The following is a 25,351-nucleotide window of genomic DNA, read 5'->3' as shown; positions in this document are numbered from 1 at the left end:
TTGAGGAAAGATTTGAAGAGGGAGAAGGTAGACATTCTTACCCTGGATCGTTCTTCTAGTTTTGTCATCATGACAACCGTTGCACTCCGTTGCTCCCAAATCATTCTCCAAAAGTCCCCAAATGTTTCAGGCAGAGATCCTTGTGTTGCAATATAGGCGTTTTGTTTCCTATAGCCATCTATGTAGTTGGCATTCACATAGTCACTTCCTGGGATGCCTGTAAAACAAGCAGTGTTATTCCACTAGATGAACCTACCACAGGAGGAGACAGCCTGGTATTTGGCCTAATGACAATGTTACATTATTGTTCCACTTTATGCTAGAGGAATCACAATATATTCAAGTTTGGGTCTTAAGCAAGATAAAAAGGGGTCTCATGGGGACTATCCCATTAAAGAAATATAGTGTTTCAGGTGTTGGATCTTTGTAATATGACAAGTTAGATGACAAAGAAAAATACAAATGATTGCCCACAAGGTGCTATTTCTCTCACACACTATTTTCTTCACTGCATCAGTAAAATATAGCATGCAAAGGAGGATAAACAATTATTTGGTCACATTCCTTATTCATGCAATTCCACATTGCCAGACGAAAACTAAATAAAATAATGCCTGAGTCTGAAAATGTGGTGTAGGGTGGAACACACCATAATACTGAAAATTTCTTCACAAATTTAGCTAACTGGGAAATTATTTGTAAAATAATTTAGTCCTTACAGCAGCTCTTTGAAGTAAGTCCTATCTGGATCCTCCTTTCATAAAGGGGAAAACTGAGGTGCTTGGAGATTAAAGAACTTGCTCAAATTGGTGGAGTCTGGCTTAATTTTAGGTAGTCTGTCTGTCTTAACTTCTGCAGGGACGACTTCTCATTTAAACCTCATAGGATTGCTGTACTACATGCACGTCTCCTAGGATTATGACAATTGCCTCTTAATTGGTTATCCCATGTCTACTTTCATGCTTTGCAGTCTGCTCTCCATCTAACATGAGAACAATTTTTACAAATATATTTCAGACACCATAATTTCTCTCCTTCAAACCCAACAATGACTTCCCCTTTTACTTCAAATAAAATCCAAACTCTCAACGATGGCTACAGAGCTCCTCACTTTTATTTTTTTAAATTTTTTAAGTTTATTGATTTATTTTGAGAGAGATAGAGCACGTGGGGGAGGGTGAAAGAGAGAGAGAGAGGGAGAGAGAGAATCCCAAGCAGGCTCCGTGCAGTCAGTGTGGAGCCTGATGCAGGGTTCAAACCCACAAATCCTGAGATCATGACCTTAATTGAAATAAAGAATCGGGAAATTTAACTGCCGGAGCCACTCAAGTGCCCCCTCTCCACACTTTTCCAAACACATTTTGTTCCATTCACCTCCTTGCCTTCTAAACACTACACACTGGCCCACTTCTGTTGTTAGAAAACATTGCTCTCCTACCTTATTGCCATCCCAAATCCTAGAACACATTGGTGTCTCCTTCCCTGTATAATGCTCAGCCTGTCTCTCAGAAAGCCTGCTCTTGATACTCTCAGACCTCAGAATCCCTTGACAACATTTTATTTATTTATTTGAGATGAGAGAGAGAGAGAATCCCAAGCGGGCTCTGCCCTGTCAGCACAGAGCCCATTCGGGGCTTGATGTCATGGACCTTGTGACATCAAAACCTGAGCTGAGATCAAAGTTGGGTGCTTAACCAACTGAGCCAACCAGGTACCTCTCCCTTGACAACTCTTTACACTCTTATTACACATTGTAATTATATACTTTTTAGTTGACATGTTTATTGTTTGCTTTGACTTCTAGACCATGTCTCTTTTATTAATCCCTTGCTATCTCAAGGGACAGAATTGCCCCAATTCTGACATTAATAAATAGCAGAGCTTGAATTTAATGAAGATATTCTCATTGGAAATATAATTTTCCATCAGCACACCTTTAAGAGGGACTCAGGCAAATCTGAGCTTCCTTCAAAGGAGAGTGACTAGAGCGATTAAGGAAGTCAAAGCTGTTCCATGTGAGAAAGGAAAACATACCACACTTGGCAAAGGAAAATGAAGAGGCTGGGGACTCTGCCTCTAAGTATCTGAAGAGAGGGTTAGATTTACTCTGTTAAGACCCAAGTTTTTCAATTCTGAAGGATGTAACCACAGAGAGATGAATTTCATCTTCAATATCATAAAGCACTTTCAGATCGTCAGAGTCAAAAAGTAAACAGATTTCCGTGGGAGGTAATGAGTTGCCTATCCCTGGAGCAGACCAAGCACTTTACAGGGATACTGCCATATCATACAGGCATAATATGAGAGGTAGCACCAGAACCTGGTACATGGCCCCTTCCTGCCTTGGGAAAATAGGAGTCCTGGAGCTATGAGAAAAAAGAAAAAAATTTTTTCTTTAAAATGGAACATATGTTCCCAAGCTAAGATTATTATATTTCACTGATTGCCACTTACAATTACTTTGACTGCTTTTCTGATTCCAGTTGTAAAACTGATCCTCTCAAAAAAGTAATGAAAGTCAGATGGGAACTACTGGGCTCTGAGATGAACACATGGATATAGAATACCACCAGCATTAGTGAAAAGCTTTTTGAGTAAAAACTGAAATGCACGGCTGGTTGTAACATTATTCATCTATTACAGCTACTCAAGAAGCAGTTGGGGTTCTGGCAGCCCTTTGTTGATAAAGATCCTATTCCTCCAGACACCAAATTACTGTAGATTCAAAAGACAATTTAAATAAAGTCCTCAGGTTACTGCCACTGAGAAGCATGCACAACCTCATGTCCACAGGATTTGGTTCTGAGCCAACAATGAATCTATTTTATAATACAGGGAAAGTTTTAATTTGGCAGTTAACAACATTAAAGAATTGATTTAAAAAAAAAAGGAATCTGGTTAAAGGCCTCCAATATACAGAAAAGTTTTTTTCCAAGGAAGTTCAAAATAGAGTAGTCTCGGTTAATGATTCAGAATATGTATCAGTTGGGCATTGTGCCATTTCCTCCTTATCAAGGATAACAACTGTATCCAAACAGTGTGTCAGAGGACAGAGGAGATGGACATAAGACTCACATATAAAGGAAGGGAATCAGACCCACACAACATTTTTATATAAATTTTAATAATGTATTATGTAATGAATTGTTTTTTGACACACTGCTTAAGTTTGAATAATAAATTATGATTTTTCTAGGAAGGAGTGGGTTGCTATTTAATAATGCTTGTTTTCCCTGGAGATAAAAACACAAACAAAATGCTTGAACAATGCTAGGCACCTGAGATCTGCATTGTATCACCAAATGCTTTCGGAAGTTGGGACTTGATATTTTGAAAAGAAAATTAAAAGTAAAACTTCAGTACCTAGTAGAGCTAATGATTAGCTTAATGTTTACATCTTGAAAATAATGCTGAAGCTCCTCTTCTATTTTGAAACTCATCTGTAAGGAGGTGGTACCTGGAATAAATCCCTCCTCCCAGCAAACCGCCTTCCATACTCGTTCAGGAAGGTCTTCTCATACACATCCTTTACACGATGGGGATGTGAGAGAAAACTGTGTTCTACAGACGCTCTAAGATCTCACTTATCAGTTATTTCATAGAATCCAAATAACACGCTATATAGAGAGATGAATGAAAAGATTTTGGAAAGGGTGGTGGCTTGTCCTTTTAAAAACATTAACCTCAGATTGGAAACTAAAGTTGATCAGAAGTGTGTTTCAAATAGATGAGATCTCTGTTTTCAGTGTGACATAAAGATTTTTCAGTCAACTTTGTGAAAAACAACACCGTGCAGCCTTTCCAAGTGTTTTGGTATCATTAAATGCTTCTTGATTGTGATTCTGCTGGGAGATTGGATCTACAAAATCTTTTCCCTTTTTGGGGGTGACCTTCTCCAAGTAATGCATATTTGTTTATTTAATTTTCAATTCCCTGTCTTATCCAGAAAATAATTTTGCATCTGCTAATACAGCACTAATCAGAGTGCACTACTAATCCAAGAGAAGTGTGTGAGAATTAATTGAATTCCTCTGGGGCTATGATGGATGGAAAACTAACTTAACATGCAGTACTAAAAGAATACAGAATTGCTATAAATTAGCTAAATGCTTTTATTTTTTGGAGTCAAGAAGACCGTTGTCCAGTGCTAAAGTAATAATGGCACTTGCTGTGTTTGTGTGTGTGTGTGTGTGTGTGTGTGTGATTAAAACAATGAAAACCTAACAAAGATGTCTGCCTTTAGCTCATCATAGGCAAAAACCTTAGGGCTGGCCCTGCAGGCAGAATGGTCACTCAGTTGGTCTTAATGTCTTTGTTCAAGAACAGCTTAGATCAAACAGTTGTTGTTTCCTAGGAATTCATGGCTTTACTACCTTTATAAAAGTAAGTTTCATGATTTCCCATGTACTATTTTATATGTCCTCTCCAGTTATCAGTAGCCATGTAAACAGGTCCAACACTAATAATTATCATTCTAATCTCGTAAGTGAAAAGACTGAGGCTAGATCTTGAGTTCATATTATATCTATACACGGCTTTCTTGTGTTACAGTGTATTTCATCAGGTAAGGGATGGGTTTTTCTCATGGTGTATACACATATTACCATATACATATTAGCTGTATACTGGGCTTTGCATTTGGGGCAAAGAAACATTGAGGTTATAAAACTCAAGTCTTTAAAACCAGAAGAGGTTGGGATGGGGTGAATGATTGGTAGAGCAGTGCTTCTGTGTCCTTCATGCATGGCAAGACACAGAAACAGCTATTTAAACAGATTTAGGCCAGTTTTAGGCACTCATTTCATTTGTTGGGAATTACTGGTTATAGCTGTCCATGGAAAGGAAAGTAAGTCTAGGCATGGAATTCATGCTTTGCTGTTCTTTTAATTGTTTGCAAAGCTTTGGAAACTTATCATGAATTCAACATGCAAAGACAATGTCATCATTTTTCTTCATCTAAGCATAGGATTAATAGAACCAGGTTTCATGATGTTGGTCTCACATGGGTTTGAATATTAACAGAAGGAGAGGAATCCTTGGAAAGATGAAGTTACTCAGAAAGATTATTCGTGATGAATAAATAATTCATGCTGAAGAACATTAAACCTTGGAAGCATGTAGAACTACCAAAGAATTGACTCTCAGAGCTGTTTTGTCATGATTGGGTTAATTGTTTTTTCTCTTGGTAACTTCAGGAGTACTAATTGGGTCATATGGGTCTATTAAAAACAACAACAAACAACTTGCTTTTTCAGGTCAGGAGATAATTTGATTTGAAAAGATTTCTCTTGTTGAGTGGTGTTCATAATTATAAAAGTTTATAATAAGGCGTTATACCCTGATGATAAATAAAAAAGCAGGACCAAAATTAGTATATGAATTATTTTATAAATGTGAAATTAAGTAACTATAAAGGGTATGTGAGTACATATGTATCACTCCATACTGCAGGGAAAGTCACATGTGCCTTTTAAAGCCTTGAAACACTACTAAGCACTTGCTAAAAACTTAAGAGAAATTGGCCAGAAACCAGGACTCCTGTCTAGGGCTGCTGGTAGTTCACTCTTTGACATTTGGGCAGTTGTTCAACTTGTCCAGACCTCTGATTGCTTATCTGCTAAACAAGGCATGTTGGACAAATTGATTCCCTCAAGTCCTTTTGAATTCTAAAATAAGATGTCTCTCTGTGGTATTCTTAACCTTCTTGGATTCAGAAATCTCTGTGAAGTTATTTTAAGATAGAGGCTTTGTGTCTCTCAGATTAGGCAGGAGCATGCTCTGATGTTCTTTCAAGCTGATTCCTATTGCTTCTATTTCTTATGTGCTGACACGAGATTTTTTTGGTGTGACTGATACTTGAAATCTTGATTAGAACCTAGTGGCGTAAAAAGCGAACAAATTCAGACATAAGAGGGGGCAGTGGGACTAGACTACTAGGTGGTCTATTCATGGAAAGAAGCTGTCCCTGTATTGTGGAGGGGAGAATGAGGGAGAGGCAGCCTTAGAGGGAAGACAGAATCCCATCCCTGGTTCCAGTGGACCAACTGCTGCCATACTACAGAGCTGGGGATGCACCTTCAGCTGAGTGGCTGAGTGGCTGACTCTGTCCTGACTCACAGCAGGGCACCAAAACCCAGGTACCTTTATCTCCTTTCACTACTACAAATCCTTGGTGAAGTTTCTGTCAAGAAAAAATGCTTTTTGGTAAACCAGTTTATTCCCTGTTGTAAGAGAAGTACTTAAGACCCAGTGGAGTACAAAAGCTCCTTTTTACATAGTAAACAATGTTCCCTCCTCCAGTTCAACACACACACACACACACACACACACACACACACACACACAGAATCCCTAACAAGAATGAATTGATGATAAAGACCTAGATTGCAATTTTACCCACAATGCAGAAAAAAATGTTAACTTTGTTTGCTGACACTGGAAAAACTAGAGAAAAGAGAATAGAAAAATGAAATCTAATAATAATTTGTTAGTAAATTTATTTAATTCTAAATCACACAGGCCTTCTTTCCCCTTCACTTGCACCATGACAGCCACCAAAGCCACATCAGAACTAGGAAAATGAAGGCTACTTTTTCTAACACAGCAGAAAAAACCCAAGTGCTTTTTGCAAAGGCACAGTGTGTTGTTATCTGACATGGTGTTCTCAGAGGCACCACACATTGGCAAGCTGCCTTCCATGTTTCTACAGTACACAGGGTGACTATTTTAGAAGTGTGTCTTGCTCTGTGGGCTCACCATTACAACGAGTTAATGAGGGAATGGTTCATTTTCAAAGTTTGTGAAGCCAAACTCCATCTTCTCAATATTCTATGTCCTTTCTGCCTTGGTTTTCTATTCCTCATCACTGCTGAAGAGGCTGGATTATGAGAGTGGCCACAGAGAAGGATGTGGGTGATTGAATTGTCACTGAATGCATCCTGAGGTTAGCTCACTACATTGAGACTCATCAGCACCTGTGATAGAATTAGCTCATTTCTAGTTAGGGAGCACTTTGCCTTGAAATAAAGCAAAGTTGGGGCCTACTAAGCTTTTATTAAAAAGAATCAAATTATTATTATCCAACAGTGAGGTAAACTGAATCAACGGCAGAATATGGTACCAGAAGTTCTGTCTGTAGGAAACTTGCAGAGCCCCAGTCTCCTCATAGATCCTAAAATATGAGTAGTGTTTTCATTATGTCCTTACCCAGCACCCCTGTGAGAATCTAATGAATCATTGCATTTGAAATTTCCAAAATACCAGTGGATATTAGTTATTCTTATGATGAATGTAATAAACAGTCATGAAATACTCTACTGATGAAAAATTATTCCAAACCTGGAAGGCCCCTTTCCATTTTCTATATTAAAAAATAACAGAGAGGACAAAAATAATTATTTTATGACTTCCCAGCAATATACAACCTGTGCCTTTATTTCAACAACAGAACCATGGCACAGATGATGTAAGTTCTCTGTAGCCTTAGAGCAATGAAGTGTAGATTCATTAGCATAATCTTCAGAGGTGTACAACAAAAATGAAAGAAAAATCCCAGCAACTGAACTAAAGACAATGGAAATAAAAATAAACTCATGGACCTTTTTGATTTACTCTTTGATTGGCTTCCTGGAAACAGAGTAAAGAAGAAAATCAACCCAACCAGCCATCCCCTAAAAATATATTTTTTCTCTTTTCCAGATAAGAAACACCACAGGTACAGGCTGAGGTAGGAGCTGGGGAATAACAGATCCCCATACCACTTGCTTGGCCACATGTGGAAGAACGATGCCATTTAAATAGCTCTAATTAGACTTTAGGCAGGCAGGCTTCAAGCACCTTGTGAAACTGCTCCAAGTTTCTAAAGGCTAACTCCTATCCAGTTCTCTATTTAAGAAAACAAGGCTATGAAAATTTGACTGTGCCTTGCTCCTAAAAAATAAATGCTTTTATTAAAAAAATAAAATAAAAGGATTACTCTGAAATAAAATGATTAAACTTTGTCATGCCTGTAAGCAATTAGCTTGAAAAATGAAGGACTAGAAATGTTAATCATTGATTGCTAAATCAATGATTGATGTTCTGAACAAGGTGAGGAAAATAAACTCAACCAACAGTTGGATGAGATTTAGACAAGTCTTTTTTGTTTTCTTCTTAGATGGAGCATATAGTCTACCAAAATTCTTTCACTTATTCAAATAGAACTTCAAGTGCAAAATGAAATGAACAAACACATTCCCACAAATTAGTCATTAGTGTTTGAGGATCAGGGGAGAGAGGGAAATGTGAAAGAGGGAGGTACAGGGATAGGGGAGAGGGAGGGAGAGGGGGATAGAGAGGGCATAGGAACCAAGAGTCAAGAAAAGAATCATATTTATTGAATTGATGTGGGAAATAGCACATGACAGCTATTAAAGGGATGTGTTACTGGGGAAAATAAATTCTTTGATGTTAGAGCTTCATATGGAACATTCACATTTATTATAATTAATATTTTGTTTAAAAATGTTGGATAGATTGTATTAACTTATTTCCCTGTGTTTTTGTTTTGTTTTGTTTTTACTTATTGAAAAAGTATCAGATAATTCTATAAAAATAAAATGTAACTCACTGCATGGGGATTATGTGAAATGGGAGAATATGTTATCTTGTGCTGACAGCTGTGTGAAATGAATCTGTAGACACTGAGCACTCTGCAGAAGAGAAGCTAAGACACTATTTAAATGTGCATGAGGCCCTAGTGTGGAGGTAAAAGGTGAATCAGCACTACATGGGTATGCCTTTAGTTTCTTCTCTTCACTTCCAAGGAACATGATTTATCTTAGGGGTAGTGATTTCCTGTGAGGCACTTTCTTATTTTAAAGGTGCAAAATTGCCTATCTCACAAATAATCAAGTTATTTTAACATCATGTATATTATTTACAGTTGGATTTCTTTGAATCACTTTTATTATGCAAATCAGATGATATATTTTGGATTTCCATTTAAAAGAACACATCTCCCCCTCTTGAATTTTGTAATGCTATTATGGGTCTGGTTTCCACTTATCAAGCATCTATATATATCTATATATATCTACATATACCTATATATATATATATTTTTTTTTTTTGCTTCACAGAGTGCTCCAAATGAAGCTTTCTCATTTGGATATTATTAATTTTTCCATAGATCACATACAGAAGAAATACCATCTGAGGATAAACTATAGGATATATCCATAGTAGTAACAGAATTCATAACAGCAATGATAGTTCTAATAGTTTCCAATATTTATTAGGCATTTTCTTAGTGCCAGACACTCTCCTAAGAACTTTACAGATGTTAATTCATTAAATTCTCCTAGGCATCCTAAGATTCAGGTACTGTTATTAATCGTATTGCAAAGATGAGGAAATCAAGGCACAAACTCTTCAGAAGCAGAAAGGGCCTAGGATGATTTAATAGAAAAGAAATTCTTGAGAAGCATATGGGCTCTTACAAGAAAGTACTCATTAAAGAGAAGTGAACATATATATTTAGGTTTTGAAACTTTAAATATATTCCCCCAAAAACAGAAAAAACAAAACCCATATTTAACTAAGCTTCTCTTATCAGATTAACAAGCATCAGTATTACAGAATGCATGTGACATGATGTAGATTATTTTCTTGCATTTCTAACTGTCTTATAGATAAAACCATTTAAATCTGCCTTGGCAGGAGAGACACACACAGGCTAATATTTCAACTTGGAGTTGACTTAAATGTGAGTGGTTTGTTTGTTTGTTTCAGAATTGTTTAATGTCCGAGATTTAATATTTACTTAGTAAATATTACTTAGTATCTATTGATCTCTAAGTGTAGAATCAATATTCATAATTTTATGAAGAGCATGAAGGGTCTTACACATTTTCATTCTGTTCTCAAACAGAATGAAACATACTAAGTCAGGGTTCTCAATTGACGAATGGGCTTTCAAGGGGCTTTTGTGTCTTTGAACTTTCTGAAACTAGTGTACAAATAAATTGGGTAAATGTTTTCATTTTCAAGTGAGGTTTAAAATGGTCATTTATTTTAAAAAAGTACATTTGTTTGAGAGAGACAGAGGCAGAATGAGTGGGGGAGGGGCAAAAAGAGAGGGAGAGAGAGGAACAGGCTCCATGCTGCCAGCACACAGTCTTATGTGGGGCTCAAACTCATTAAGGTGCAAGATCATGACCTGAGCTGAAACCAAGAGTTGGACACTTAACCAACGCCAGCCACCAAAGCAGCTGGTGTGGTCATCAGATTCTAAAAAGGATCTAACTTCCCCAAAGGGTGAGTTGTACTAAGTGATATGCCAAGGTCACAAAACCTTAAACTAGACTCTAGTGTCCAGTCTTCTGTCTTCTTATTCAGTGTTCTTCTAACAGAACATTAAAAACAATATTAAACATTCTGTCTTCTTAATTCAGTGTTCTTCCTAAGAGAATTTAAAAACTAATATTAAACAAACAAAAAATTCCACCTGAAAGCATTTATGTATCATTTATTCTATGGAAAACTTCACTCTGACTAGAGCCTAAGGACACAATCGAAGACCTCTAGTTCTCAGATTTCCAACAAAAATGTTTGAAAATATATATTTCAAAATTCCTAGACAGTCTTCACAGCCAGAAAAGGCATCATGTTTGAATTAGGCAGACATATATACACACAGTCTCCATTACTTCAAAAGCCTGTTTAGTTCTGAGCGACCAATTGGAGAGAATAGCAGTCTTGAGTCTGAAAGATTCATGTTAGATTTTGGCTCTGCCATGAATGATCTACTTGATCTACTTGATAAACCAATTACTTGATTTTTAAAACTTTAACAGTTTCTTCATTTATAAAATTGATGATAACAACTAGCTTTTGATTAAAAAAAGCTTTTGATAAAAAATCTATCCATGATTTTATACAGTAAATAAAATCTATGATGTGGTGCCCACATACCATAGATAGCAAGAGAATCATATCTATTCTAACTTCTTGCCTTTGTTGTTGACATAAAAAGTAAGCTTTTAAAAAGTTTGCTTTATATTTAGTCCTGGCCAACAATTTAAAAAAATTCCATTTGAATATGGCTTTTAAAGTGAAATGTTAATTATGATTTGACTAATTGAAGTGAAGAGGGATTACATTTTAGGGAAAAATGTTTTTATCTAAGACTGAAATAATTAGATTGAATTTTTGCTGGTTATAAGACATTTCAATAAATAATCCACCACAAATTTCCTGGTTTTATAAGAACTTGAAGATACATACAAAGATTTCAGATAAGTAGACCACTTTTGGAATCAATTAGAAATAGGTGCACTTGACCTTACTTCTGCAACTGTAGACCCTAAGCATTGGGAACACTACTGAGTCCCCATATTGTGTCACTGCCTCAGATTAGTTCTGCCATAAAATAGGAAATAAAATACTAAAATGTAATGTTTATATTATCCATAGGTTAGAGCCCAATGATAAAGTGGACTTTTAGGCAAAGTGATAAGTCTGGGCATTTAGATTCAAGCTAGTGACTTAGTCACAGACATATCCTCTGTCAGTAGGAAAGCAGTGTGAAGGATACAGGCCTATGTAGGCATTGGTCAGGGAATCATAAGAGCTCACTTCCAGTTTGAGCTCTATTGTGGTGTGGCTTAGGGTTGACACTCTGAGCTTCACTCTTCTCATCTCCAAGTGTGGATATGTATATAGTAAGATACTTATGCTGTTGCTTCATGAAACTGTAGTGTATACAGAAAATGATACAATTGATAAGAAAGCTACAGAGAGCTAACTCTTACCAGTCAGAAGTGAAAGGGATTTCACTCACATGTGGCTTTTAAAAAATGAGACAAATTAGTAAACAAATAAAAAACAGAATCACACTATAAATACAGAGAACAAACTGGTGACTGTCATAGGGGAGGTGGGTTGGGGGATGGGCAAGATGGGTGAAGGGGGAGTGGGAGATACAGGCTTCTGGTTATGGAAGGAATAAGTCATGGGAATAAAGGGTACAACATAGAGCATATAGTCAGTGATATTTTAATAGTATTGTATGGTGACAGATGGAGGTTACATTTGTGGTCTGCTTACCCTAACTTATGGAGAAGGTGAATCAGTTGCCTAACAGTTAGGTTGTATACTTGAAACTAATGTAACATTGTATGTCAAATATATTCAAATTAAAAAAAAAAATTTAAAAAGTTTCAGCTGAAACAACTGATACTCAAAGAAGACCAGGTTACATATTTAATAAGTGAGAGAGTTGTGACCCAAACCCAGATTTCCTTGGTCTTATCTTTTGGTTTATCCATTTCATCTTTCCTACATTAGTAAAAGGAATGAGCACCTCTGGATTCTCTAAGACCAAATATATTATTATATATTATTTTATTGAAAATATAAGTATTAGTTCCCATTCAGTCTTTGACAATATTTGGCGTTAGCTATAAAAATAAATCCTATCACCTCTCTTCCTCAGGAATTACTATGTTTTCTTAAGAAAAGCTAAAACATGGAGGGGATGGCAACAGTAATTGAACTGGTCAAAAATTCAATTGTGTTTCCACACTGCTTACTCTGTAATTCAATGATTGTAAGCATTCTGTAGTTAGAACTTTCTTTAATTTATTCTACATTTTCCCCGGCATAAGTAAGATGGCTGTATTTGAAAATATGTCATGATGTATCACTATTTTCACAGAATTCAATAAGCACGCTGGTGCTGACACACAATTCCCCATTCTTTAGTTCATTTTCCCTGCCACTGCTCCGTGGAGGTCCTGTAAAAGTTTTGCTCTAGGAAACAAAGATAAGCATACTACGAATCACTGTGGTGACTTTCCAGATTTCCTTTATTGTCTGTCAGACCACTCTGCAAAGTAAACATGAAGAGCGGCCAGCACCGTTAGGGGATCAGCAGCAAAAGTGTCCAGAACAAAACCTTTGACCGAAGTCTTTTAAGTTATCACCACAGGTGGAACCTAAAACAAGCATGTTAAATTGTATAAATTGTGCGTAAAGTTCTTTAACATTTAAATGCTCTTGAAAAATCCGGCTGTGTGTTATCAAAGCTTCTTTAATGTGAGAAGCCTCGGTGAGCAATTCTGTGGTTCCAGTCACCAGCATTTCCCTTTCTGTGCTTAAAATACAGGATTATCGCTTACCACCTTAAATATCTGCTGATTAGGGCTTAATCTAAGATAAAATGCTGTTCATGGTTGTAATCTAGATTAAAGCTTTCTCTATAGCCCATAAACTTCAATTAAATGCTTCTAACCTTTTGCATAAGACTTAAAATTGAAAGACTTTTGGTTTCTAGGCCAGCTCTAGATTTAGGATATATTTGTGAGCATAGAGCTATAAAAAGGCAGGTTTTAGTCTGATTCAAGTGCTTTGGATTCTGTACTGTAAAAATAGCATAGGAATGAAATGTACATAGTTTCCATCTATCATAATAAAGGTACAAGGAGGACTATTCTTTGTCCTTCGACATATTTGACTGTTAAGATGGTGGAAAATAACAGGTTAAGGAAAATAATGATAAAGTGGGTAAAAGTACAGGGATATGGTAATATTGAATGACCTAATTCTGAGTGGGAACAATGCTACAATACAGCAAAGGCAGACTGACAAGTTCTCCAGCCAAGATCATGCCAAATAGATTCTCAATTTACATTCATTTAATTTCTATAATTTACCTGTTCTGCTAGTGGAAAAAAGATTTCTCTCCTCCACTTGTGACTTGGGTTAGTTTCCTATTAACTAAGGAGTTGATTTAAGACACTTGAGACAACATATTGCTATTTTTTTTTTTACATTTTAAAGTAGGAAATACAGAGATGAAATGTACCTGCTATATGCAAATAATCATCCACATAAACCAATTACAGTTTTTAAACAGAACTTAAAGCAATTATCTGTCTAACGCCATCTTGCTTGAACTAGCATTGGTGAAATTTTGATAAACCTGATCAATTTTTTTCACTATAGAAAAATGTTAACTCTCAAACTCCTAAGATCTTTAATAGCCTCAAAAACAGATTATAAGATTTTCCAACATCAAAAGTGAAATTGATTATGAGAATTTTATAAGCTATGTCTATGCCATGAAACACCATTTTGAAGAAAAGGGCTGCAGGTATGGGTTTGCTCAAATGCTGAAAGATAGTTCTTGTTCCCAAAAACTGAAATAAATATATTGGTTGCCCTTTGCTTACTGGGAAATCTTTTAAGCAGTGTCTCACTTTCAAATTAATGTTGGGCACGAAACAGGGCATGTAGGACTTGCTCAGAGTCAGGAGGTAAGTGGTAGTCATCACAGATTTGGGAAGCAGAAAAACGTGAAAGATACTTGAACAACTGTAGATGAAAATATTTGAGAGGCACCTGAGTGGCTCAGTTGGTTAAGCGTCCAACTTCGGCTCAGGTCATGATCTCACGGTTGGTGGGTTCTAGCCCCACATCAAGCTCTATGCTGAATGCTTGCTCAGAGCCTGGAGGCTGCTTCAGATTCTATGTCTCCTTCTGTGTTTGACCTTCCCTGCTCATGCTCTGTCTCACTCTATCTCTCGAAAAATAAATAAATGTGAAAAAGAAAAAAAGAAAATATTTGAACTACAAGGTTCTGAAAAGGACTGGGTCTGAGGCTGGTATTATTTAATGTTTAATAAAACATCTGGAAGAGGGTAAGTGGTGAACCTTCAAGTATGAAAAGGTCACAGAGCTTTTCTGGATGCCAATAAGGATGAATATGGTATGTGCTGGTGGTCCAGGTTAGCCATTATGACAGAAGGAAGGATTTAAGTAAACTATTTTGTAAGGATAGCAATCCAATGTACTACCATAGCCGAAAACCCCAAAAAACCAAAAACCAAAACCAAAAAAACCCCACCCCCAAAACAAAAAACAAAACCCTAACAAATGCTAAGTATTGAATACGAGCTCCTAATTGATTTTAATATGCCATGTGAAAGGATTTATTACTGGGAAGTGATGAATGGAAAATACTCTCCTCATGAATCCTTACAAGAAGCTAGGTATATTAGTGTATTCTTCATCTTTTAGGAGCAACCATTCCCCTGGAATGTACTCCTTACTACAGTTGTGAGAGATAAATTACCAAGCAGTCCACAAATTAGCTGTACCAGATATTTCCAGTATACTTAATTTTTATAAATCACCACATGACCAACTCCTAAACTTTTGACTCTCTCTAGGAACTATCCAGATTGATTTACAAACCTCTCACCCATTTAAAAATATGAGCATCTTCTGACAATCACCTTTTTATTTATATCAACAGCCATCAGTAAAATGAGTAACCTCAATTTGCTTCTCCTCTACAAGCATCAACTACCTTATGAAATCTTTCACCTAGAGTACAGGCAAGAAGGTAATGGGAGATGCTTCTATGTTACATGGTGTTGGGGATATTGTGTGCCCATATACAGTATATTTCTATGAGAAAGGAAATGTGAGAACAAGGGGTGCCTGAATATTAATTAGCTATTTCCATAGATATTGAAAACTCTACCTAAAACTATATTTTCACACACACACTTAAAAATTCATGAAAAATAAATGTATAAATAATGTCTGAATTTTCTTACCTTCTATTGCTGATAGTAGAACACGGGAATGATCATATGCAATTACATTTGCATATCTATTCTTTGGTTTGTTTACTTCCAAGTTTGAATGTTCCCAAGTGAACTGCTGGCCAGGGTCAATTGACTAAAAGAAAAACAGCACACATACATACACACACACACAAAATCAATATTGAATAACACCAGATTATAGGCATTTATCACAAGTAACAAACATGATTTAAAAAGAAAAGTCTGAAGCCACACTTCATCAAGATGACCCTATTTATGAAGCTGAACACTAATATACCCAGCTTAACATAAAATGATTAATAATAGTAAAAAACAGTGATAGTCACCAATAATTGATTCAAATGAAAAAAATCAATACAGATGTTTTGCTAATATTGGAAAGCAGGATTTAAAAAATTGTTTTACTCTTCCATTTCCGTCTCTGCAGCTGTAGTTTATAAGTTGTCTGGTTCAATATTCCTTCTGGTTCTTTGAACATTATTTTATCTTGATTATTCTCCCTACTCTTTCCTGTCAGGACCTAACCTTACCCTTTAAATTCATTGGACTTTGACTAACTTCACTGGGCACAGGTTTCTCTGTTCTTTCTTCACTTTTAGGCTTTCATTTTGATGGCAGCTTAAAATTTTGTCTGTTTCTCCATATCAAACAGTTAAGAATAACAGAAAAGAAGGGAAGTTGGTTAGAGCTAATGATTATTCTCAAATATTAACTTAGAACCCAATGCAAATAGGATCCAATTGCTTTTCTATTTCTCATGTTTCCTATTTATTATTATGTTATGTTTACAAAATTCGCTTCTTTTTATTCTTTAACTTAAACATATTTTTTCTAATTTTAATGCCTTTTCTTGATAGCCTTCATTCAACCCATTATTTTATAATCTAAAATGCATATTACACAGAAAAAATAATATATAGTTTTTTATGCTTAAATCAGTATCATTATTTTGAGACTGAACTCAGGATCTGATTATTTAAAAAACAACTCTGAGGGATTTTTTAATTTCCTGCAATGTTATGGAAATCAAAACATCTTTTCTTTTATCATAGGACATGTACATTTTTTAAGACATAATTTCATGGTAGATGAAAACATGAGTTCAGTAATTACATAAACATGAACATCAAATGATTAAATCAAGTTTTCAGAAATGATAAGGGTTATATGCAGGTAAAATTCTGTGAAAAGTAAAGATACTATGTTATGTTAATAAAATTTTTAGCAGTTATTTTTGATACTGAGCATTTTCCATACTTTTATGTGTATATGTAGAACTGGAAAGTAAAACATATCCAACAAGAGTAAAAATATTACAGATGTGTGTATTTTGTGTTTTACAGGGATGGTAAAATTCACAAGTGCAAAAAGTCAACCTATTAACCCTCATGAATAGCCTCCAAACATACTAAAATTCTCAGCAGTATAGATTGCAGCCCCTGATTTACCTAGGATTATAAAATCCCTTTTCTTAGTCAATGCTAATCTATATATAACTAGTTCATCATTGAAAAATAGCAAAATAATTATCTATGCTTTAGAGTCTAAGGAGCCATGTAATCAGGAGTCTTTCTAGCTTATTCTTCCAGGGAAGCTCACCATCTCCCCTGTAAAATGTACTTATCTCCTAGTATCTGGCAAGCTAAAACATGCAGATGCCTGGGTGGAAGCCTTCAAGTCAACCTTGAACCTTCTCCATACAAAGTGTCATTATTTGGTGACCAAGCCATACCTTAATTTTTTCTTAAATCGTCCCCAAATCAGCCCACTGTCACTCCCTAAATTCAACCTTTCAGTAGCTGATGTCTGCTTGGACTCTCTCTCCTCAAACCTCTAACTCCAATTCACTTTTCATGTCCAGAAGCTCAGCTCTGGACAAGTTAGGTTCCTGATTAAGAACTTCCACTGGCTCTTAATGACCTACAGCTTAGATTCTAGAGTCCTTAGGCATAGTCCTACCTATACAACTTTAGTCATCTTTGCATCTACAAAGATAGCTCAATAAATGGTTCAACAGATTTTCTTAAAAGAAATGTTTAGAGGTGCAGTCGGCATGACTTTGAGTAGATAATGAAAGAAAATGCAAAATGCTTATTGATTTATGATGTGGTTTCATCTTAGCTTGGGCAAACCATGCAGTATTTAATACATAGTAGCAGAATATTTACTATTGAAGCTTGAAAAGATGTGAGTTCTTTGTGTGCAATCTTTCATTTATGCATGTGAGAAGGTTTTCTTTTTTAATATTTTTACATTGTAAAAAAAATAAAAAAATAAAAAGAATTAAATTGATGGATAAGTGTTGTTGAGAGAAGTTCATAAAGAGAAATCATGGAGTAAGTCTTCCCTGTAACATGGCAGTTAAAGAACAGACAATGAAACCTTCAAGGTACAGTGCACTAAAACTAATACTCTAACACTCATTATCATATGGTTTGATAGTAAAATATGTGATCTTGAAATTACAACTACCACTGATATTCCACTTTACACTGATAAGCATTACTGAGTACATAAGCTTCTTACACATTATTGTCTAAAAGATCCCAAGAAGTAGCTAAGCTCACTGATGTTCAGTGCTTTAGTGGAAGATGTTACTCCCTCTGTTGGTCCTGTTATTCAGACTAGGAACACTCACAGATGTGTAAAGTGGGAAGCGTTTAATTAGACTAATGAAACTGTATCTATCAATGCAGACACTGGTGACTCATGTCCATTTCCACTCTTGCCACATATTCTCAGCCTTTTGAATGCTCGATTTGATATCTACACATTGAAGAATTTAAAAACCAGTAACGGGAACATTAGTTTTATGTCACATATGTTAATATGCTTAGACTTAAAGTATGACCCATGAGAAGAAGACCTATAAGTAATAGGATAATTAAAATACCTGCCAGGTCGTGCAATATCCCGCTTAATTTTCACAAATGTTATAAGGTAGGTTTTGTTATTTTCTCCATTTTCCAGACAAGGAAATTGAAGTAAAGAAAGATTAATTTAATAAATCTTACTGGAGGCCTGCTCTGTGGCAGGCACTGTGCTATTTGGTGGTTAAGTAATTTGCTCACACAGCTAGACTCATGCATTCACCCTCAAACCCAGGTCTATGTGATTTCAAAGCACAACTGACGATTAACAGCTGGTGATTACCAAGCCATGATGCTACTATTTATTCTGCAGGTCACTACAAAATGAGGAGGCCCAATATGTGAAACACTTAAACAAAACTATCCTTTATCTCACCAGTCTGAAAGATATTTCTTCCCAACTGATCATTCTCTGTCATTCTGGGGCAATTACATAAGAAATCAAGTTTTAGAAATGAGGTTGGCTTCACATGGATCATAAAACAGATGGGATACAGCTTACATTTATACTCGTTTTACACGGATCAAACAAACATTGATTGAATAATGTTAAACTGTCTTTGTGCAACACATACTCATCTATCTGTATCTATCTGTCTGAACGTTTAACAATACACAGCATAGGTCATTGCTCTGGAGCTTGTCAGAATGCTGAGAACAGTAAACACAGTAAAGAATAGCAACTACTGAAAGTAGGTGAGATACAAGATGATCTTTCTATTTGGAAAAAATAAAACTGGTTGAGGAAAATCAAATTTCAATTATCCATGTTAAGGAGGCAAAGCTATCATGGATGACTAAAACCCTAATTTTCAAAACTCGCTCTTTATGTTTTCCTTAGTGCAAGATGCAGGCACATTTGCTTTGCCTCTTTGTTTTATGGTTTCTCTTGTTGAGATCCTCTTAGGAAGAATGAAGTAGTCAACATGGAGAAAGAGCAACCTTGGTCTTGAGAAGTTAATTTCCACTCTAGTCTTATATTTTTGACCAACACACCATGACCATACATTTTCCTACTATAGAGTTAAGCTGAGGCCACCCCAATTATTATCCAAAACAATCTGAAATAAGCACTCTTGTTTCTAATGGGTACTTTTTGTTCTTCCTGCTGTTGGTGTTTGGTTTTCCTCAGCCTCTCAGGTATCTCTTCTCATCCTTCTGATAACTGTTTATACAAACATGTTGGTGACATACCCTCTCCTTCTCAACCCCAAATTCTACCCTCTGAGCTGGAATCCTGGCCAGATCTTCTGTAGTTGCCCTGGAGGAAAGTTTGCAATTTGGAAGTAAAGCAAGCTAGATGTATACAACCCAAATTTGATTAATGATAGATGATATCATAAATGATAAATGATAAAATAAGCAATATGACATTTGTACATTGCAGTTACAGAATTGGTAAACAAGAATGCTACTTCCTCATATTTACTTTTGTTTCTCCAGGCAATCAACAAAGCTTTTAACTATACTGGACAAAGAAAGAGTATGTAGCACCTAACGTTTACCAAGATGCCAAACCATTTACATTGCTTCCCTATCTGCACACTGGGCACATGACACACTCCCCCTGCTACCCCAATACTTGTGACTGAAATCATTCTAATACTAACAGATCTTTACCTCAATTACTTTGCCTTACTGAGAAGAGGGACCAATGAAAAACTTTTCTGTAACTTAAAGAAGAAAGTCTTGAGTAGACAGCTGGTAATATCAAATACTTTGCATTTATGTAGTCTTTAATTTGATGGTCTGAAAGTTCTCATTCTTTTAAGCAATTAGAACTTTGTCTTAAAATAGGTAAGTGGAAAATAAGCAACATAAAACTGATGGATTTATAATTTTGCACTATATTCTTTTTTTAAAGAAAATTTTTAAGTGTTTATTTTTTAGCCAAAGATATAGTGTGAGTGGGGGAGGGGCAGAAAGAGAGGGAGACACAGAATCTGAAGCAGGCTCCAGGCTCAGAGCTTGTTAGAACAGAGACTGATGTGAGCTCAAACTCACAAACTGCGAGATCATGACCTGAGCTAAAGTTGGATGCTTAACCAACTGAGCCACCCAGGCACCTCATGCACTATATTCTTGATGAAAAGCCAGATTTAAAAAAATATTTTATATTCAACAGTTACATAGTTATCATAACACTTATATCACATTTGCTGTTTTATTTGTGCTTCACACATATTAACTAATTTTATCTTCACAAAGAGCTTAGAAGTAGATACCATTATTATCACAATTCTGTGGATGAGGAAACCGAGGTGCAGAGAAGTTAATAACCTCTCAGGATCAAACAGCTAGTAAGGTAGTTTTGGGCTCCAGGTATTCTGGACCCAGTTGCAATGCCTAGCCACAGTGTTGTGCTTCTCCTCTAGCCAAGTTTGAGAAGATTCTTTGATTGTTTTACACATGTCTTTCAATTATTCTCTTGAAACACAATGGTAAGTTTGGGAACAAAAATCTGTACAGTGTTTCTAATCTATATTTTTAATTGTAAATTCAAAACAAGGGAGTGCTCATAAACTTGTACATCAGATTACAGTCATTGAGGAAAACTGCATCCAGAGAGTGACCATTTTTGATAAAGCTGAAGTCATCAACTTAAAGAATAGTTCTTTAAATATGGTTCTGCAAAATTGCAACTTCACTACCAAGAAGAAAAATATAATTCACATGTACAAACCCCCTACAATCCTAGCTGCTTGGCATCCCACTTCTCCTCAGTCCACCAAGAGTAAAACCTCAAAATATTCTCTTTAGAAACTCTTCAAAGAGAAACCACAAAAGAGATACATCCTGTTTTTGTGTGGGTTTTAAAACAACTAACGAAAATTTAATTATATAGAAGGAATAGACCAGCTGTTTGACTACGCAAACTATGGGTCAGACTAACCATCCTTTTTACAGGGAATTGAACTTTCAATGACCTTAACCTTAACCTTCAAAGACATCATTCCACAGAGTTCCCAATCAGTAGGCTCATTTACTCCTTAGTGTGATTTGCACCCACAGAGTCTCAAGCCCTATTTGGGGTTTATTAGTCAATCTGCCATTGACTGTATTTCTGCAATGAAGCTTTTTAAAATTCTCACTTATTCATATTCTCTCTCTCCAAGATGGAAATGGTAAATTAATATGTATCCATTTGAAAAAGACCAGTGTTTGCAGCATAGTTGAGAAGGGCTGTATTTTGCACAATTAGCCAAGGCCTGCAATTGGCATAATGAGTATTTTCTTCAAAGAGGAGAACATGAGTTTAGTTGAAACCAACGATGCTTTAAGAAGTGGAAGGTAACGAAGTAGAAAGTATGATGATGAGGAAAGTCTGGGGGTCAGAGGCCCTGAGTCCCAGGTGCTGGCTTTCTCTTTGCGCATGGCTGGCTCTGGCAGTCTGTTTGCTCTGTTCCTTTTTCATATTAATGTCTTCCCAGTGTCAGGTTGGCACCCTCACCTTCTCTGTTCTCCTTTATCCAATCAGTTATCAAAACTTCCTAAGTGTTTCCCTATAAAAGTACCTCTAATCTAGGCCACAATTAGAGTCTGAAGAACTTAAACAGGGATTTTTTAAGACTCTCAGTGTTAACTAATGAACACATACAGGAGTTCTCCACCTTTAAGTAGAAAGATGAATAATTTGCAAAGGCATTTAAAAGTATTTCAATCAGGGTGCTCAGATGGGTCAGTCAACTCTTGATTTTGGCTCAGGATACAATCTTGTGGTTCCTGAGATTGAGCCCATGTTGGGCTCCATTCTGACAGCATAAAGCCTGCTTGGGATTCTGTCTCTCTGTCTCTCTGTCTCTGTCTCTCTCTCCCTGTCTCCTCTCCTCCCCTGCTTGTGCTTGCTCTCTCTCTCTCTCTCTCTCTCTCTCTCTCTCCTCTCTCTCTCCTCTCTCCTCTCTCCCTGTCTCCTCTCCTCCCCTGCTTGTGCTTGCTCTCTCTCTCTCTCACAAAATAAACTTAAATTTTTTTTTCAATCAGGTATTTTTATATATAGTTAACTTGGTTCTTCAGGTAAGTGATAAAATCACATCAACGTTATTTGTTGTCTAAAGGTTTCATCTGCAATCCTGATTATAACATATTGTATAACAAATACTTACAGAAAAGTACCTGGATTAAATTTCTTTATTTACATTTGAATTGATGTGTAGAGAAGCAAACAGGAGATATTACGCGTTGTAAATCATGCAGCCATATGAGGTGAGTAAATATTTGAGGCAACCACTTGATAAATGTTTTTCTTCCTGAATTATATCTAGGCACTAAGTAAGGAGGGGTTAGTTTAATCCCTTGAGAATCCCATTTACTCCTAGAAGTATATTTCACTTTGTCCTAATTTACCATAAATTCAAAATGATAAAAAACAGTAACACAACAACAAACACCGGATTCTCTTTGAGTTCAGTAGGACAATGCCATGTGATCTCTGGAATTCAGGTAAGCTACTACTTCATATGCATGACTGGAAAAAAAAACTATTTTTGACAGATCTTTTCAAATAAGAGTTCAGAAGAGAACACTCAACTTTAAGATCTGAGGAGTTAAAAGCCCAGATTTTTTTTTTATTATACTCCCCTGTTTAATGTGCCTCAACATTTTCCTAGATGGTACTAAATGCAGTAAAGAAACGTTCCTAGTTCCCAAAGGCAATGTTCTAGAAGAGTGACAGCAGTGATACCTTTTAATCCTAATGTTTTCGTTTTTAGCAATTTATCTCCTATACCAAATTAAAGCTCAAAATAAGAAAGAAATGGACAGAATTATAGTTGATGTTCTTAAAAACCAGAGCTTCACAGATAATCATTTTTACAAATACAATTCACAGACTAGGATTTCTGATGTTATTTGGAAAAGCAAAAGGAGTTAAACATTTTCTAGACAATTTGGGGCAAGAAAATGTTATTAAAATTTTATTAAACTGCTCTGATTAAAGAGATAAAGTTGACTGGGTTGATAGAACGCAATTCCAGTGTTTATAAAAAGAATTGCATATAGGCAACAAAATTATTGATTGCAATTTATGTAGAGCATTAAGCTGAATAAATTCAGAGTGGCATCCTTTCTTTTTGGTGAATATCAGGGTGGTAATTTTTGGCACCAAATTAACAAAATGAATAAATTAATTCCTTACCAATCTGTAAAGGACCACTTGTATAGCCTTAAAAGTATTAAGTAAAATAATCATCTAAAACACCTGATGCAAAGTTCTCAGTAAAAGAACAATAGATGTTTTCCTTTTCTCCATCCAATGACTTGTGTGAGAACATGCCTGATTTAAGACAATCTCACATCTAAGGAATACCTGCTTTCTCCCTGAAGCTAAGTGGATGTCCTCTGACACTGAAGTGTAAAACTGAAGCAATCACTCAGTTAATTTAGGCAAAGAAATCCACTTCTGCCCTCCCACTTGCTACATAACAGTATGTCCATCTATATAATTTAGAAATTGATCTACTTCAGCAACAACAACAGATCATAAACAAAACATATGTTTCTCAGTTTTTCATTTCACTTAATACTTGGAGATTTGACTATTCAGAAATAGTGTAAAGGTAGATTCAAAAGAAAAACAAATTAATAAATGGAGTGGTTTTGAAATTGTCTTGTGATTTCTGTTACAATATTATTAATAAACAACAACATAAGGAAATAGGAAAGAAAAATCATCATCTTGGTTTTTGAGAATCTGATTAGTAGAGTTTTAAGTGATGACATTAATTCTTTATCAAATATACAAATTTCTAATCTAATGTTAAAATACACTAATTTGGGGCAGCTGGGTCACTCAGTCGGTTAAATGTCTGACTTTGGCTCAGGTCATGATCTCATGGTTCCTGAATTTGGCCCCACAATGGCCTCTGTGGTGACAGCACAGAGCCTGGAGCTTGCTTAGGATCCTGTGTCTCCCTCTCTCTCTGCCCCTCCCCTGCTCACGCTCTGTTTTTCTCTCTCTCAAAAATAAATTTAAAAATGTTAAAAAATTAAACCACTAATTTTCTCTTGTTTTACTCTGCATACTGTAGACAGATGTATTTTTAGGTTTTAGTATTACCTTGCTTGCTATTTAATTAAAAATTTATTAAAGCTGTTTCCTCTTCCATGTTTATTTTCAGATGTGAGAGGAAAACCAGATGAGTTTCCAAACTGAAACATGAATAAACATTTGTTAATGTTCAATCAATGCCATTCTCATCTCATTTCCTGGTTGAAAAATAAAAGTTTTACATCTGAAATGAAATGAAAAAACACGATTCTTCTTCCAAGTCTGTGACAGAATAGAGAAAATCCCAAGTAATCACTTAAAAAATTCCCCTACGTAGTTCCATCCCCAAATGTATTTAGTGCAACTATCTACTTGAAACACAAGAGTTTCAATCCATGTCTTTTGGATATAGTGTGCAAATATATGTGTATATTTTAAGTATATACTAAGAACCCCTTGCTGTTCATATCATTACTCCTTACAGGTAAGGACATAGTATACCATACTAAATACAGGCTTCTAACTAAAGAAAACAGACAGGTTAATTATTACTACTTATACCCACAGTGTTCACGTAGCTTAGAAAGTATTTACAACCCAAAGTGTCATGTTTACTTTCTCAAATGTTATGTGTGACAAGCAAAGTTAGAACTCACAAAATTTACAATTTTAGAGTTTATTTCTAAACTAAAAGATTATTTTCAGAGATTAATTTGTTCAAAATTTATATTGGCCTTACTCTTTAGCAGATGGTGCTGGGAGAACTGGACAGTAACATGCAGAAGATTGAAACTAGACCACTTTCTTACACCACACACAAAAATTAACTCAAAATGGCTGAAGGACCTGAATGTGAGACAGGAAACCATCAAAACCCT

At 35.8% G+C, this 25,351-nt stretch overlaps 1 protein-coding gene and 1 long non-coding RNA gene across 2 annotated transcripts in view; one reads left to right on the top strand and one right to left on the bottom strand.

Annotated features, from left to right (window-relative positions):
- PTPRD (protein tyrosine phosphatase receptor type D) overlaps positions 1–25,351 on the bottom strand; it is a 402,643-nt gene that overhangs the window by 64,389 nt on the left and 312,903 nt on the right. The window contains exons 27-28 of the mRNA XM_029920345.1: positions 15,606–15,729; positions 42–217 (exon numbers count right to left, since the gene is read on the bottom strand). Of these exons, the coding sequence (XP_029776205.1) occupies positions 42–217; positions 15,606–15,729 (300 nt within the window). The remainder of the gene's footprint in view (positions 1–41; positions 218–15,605; positions 15,730–25,351) is intronic.
- On the top strand, positions 22,606–24,723 carry LOC115276344. Its single transcript, XR_003901894.1, has 2 exons — positions 22,606–22,690; positions 24,604–24,723. It is a non-coding gene; the product is annotated as an uncharacterized LOC115276344 (long non-coding RNA).

This window comes from Suricata suricatta, chromosome 13, assembly GCF_006229205.1.
Source record: "Suricata suricatta isolate VVHF042 chromosome 13, meerkat_22Aug2017_6uvM2_HiC, whole genome shotgun sequence".
Taxonomy (NCBI): Eukaryota; Metazoa; Chordata; class Mammalia; order Carnivora; family Herpestidae; genus Suricata; species Suricata suricatta.
This window is presented reverse-complemented; position numbering and strand designations above follow the sequence as displayed.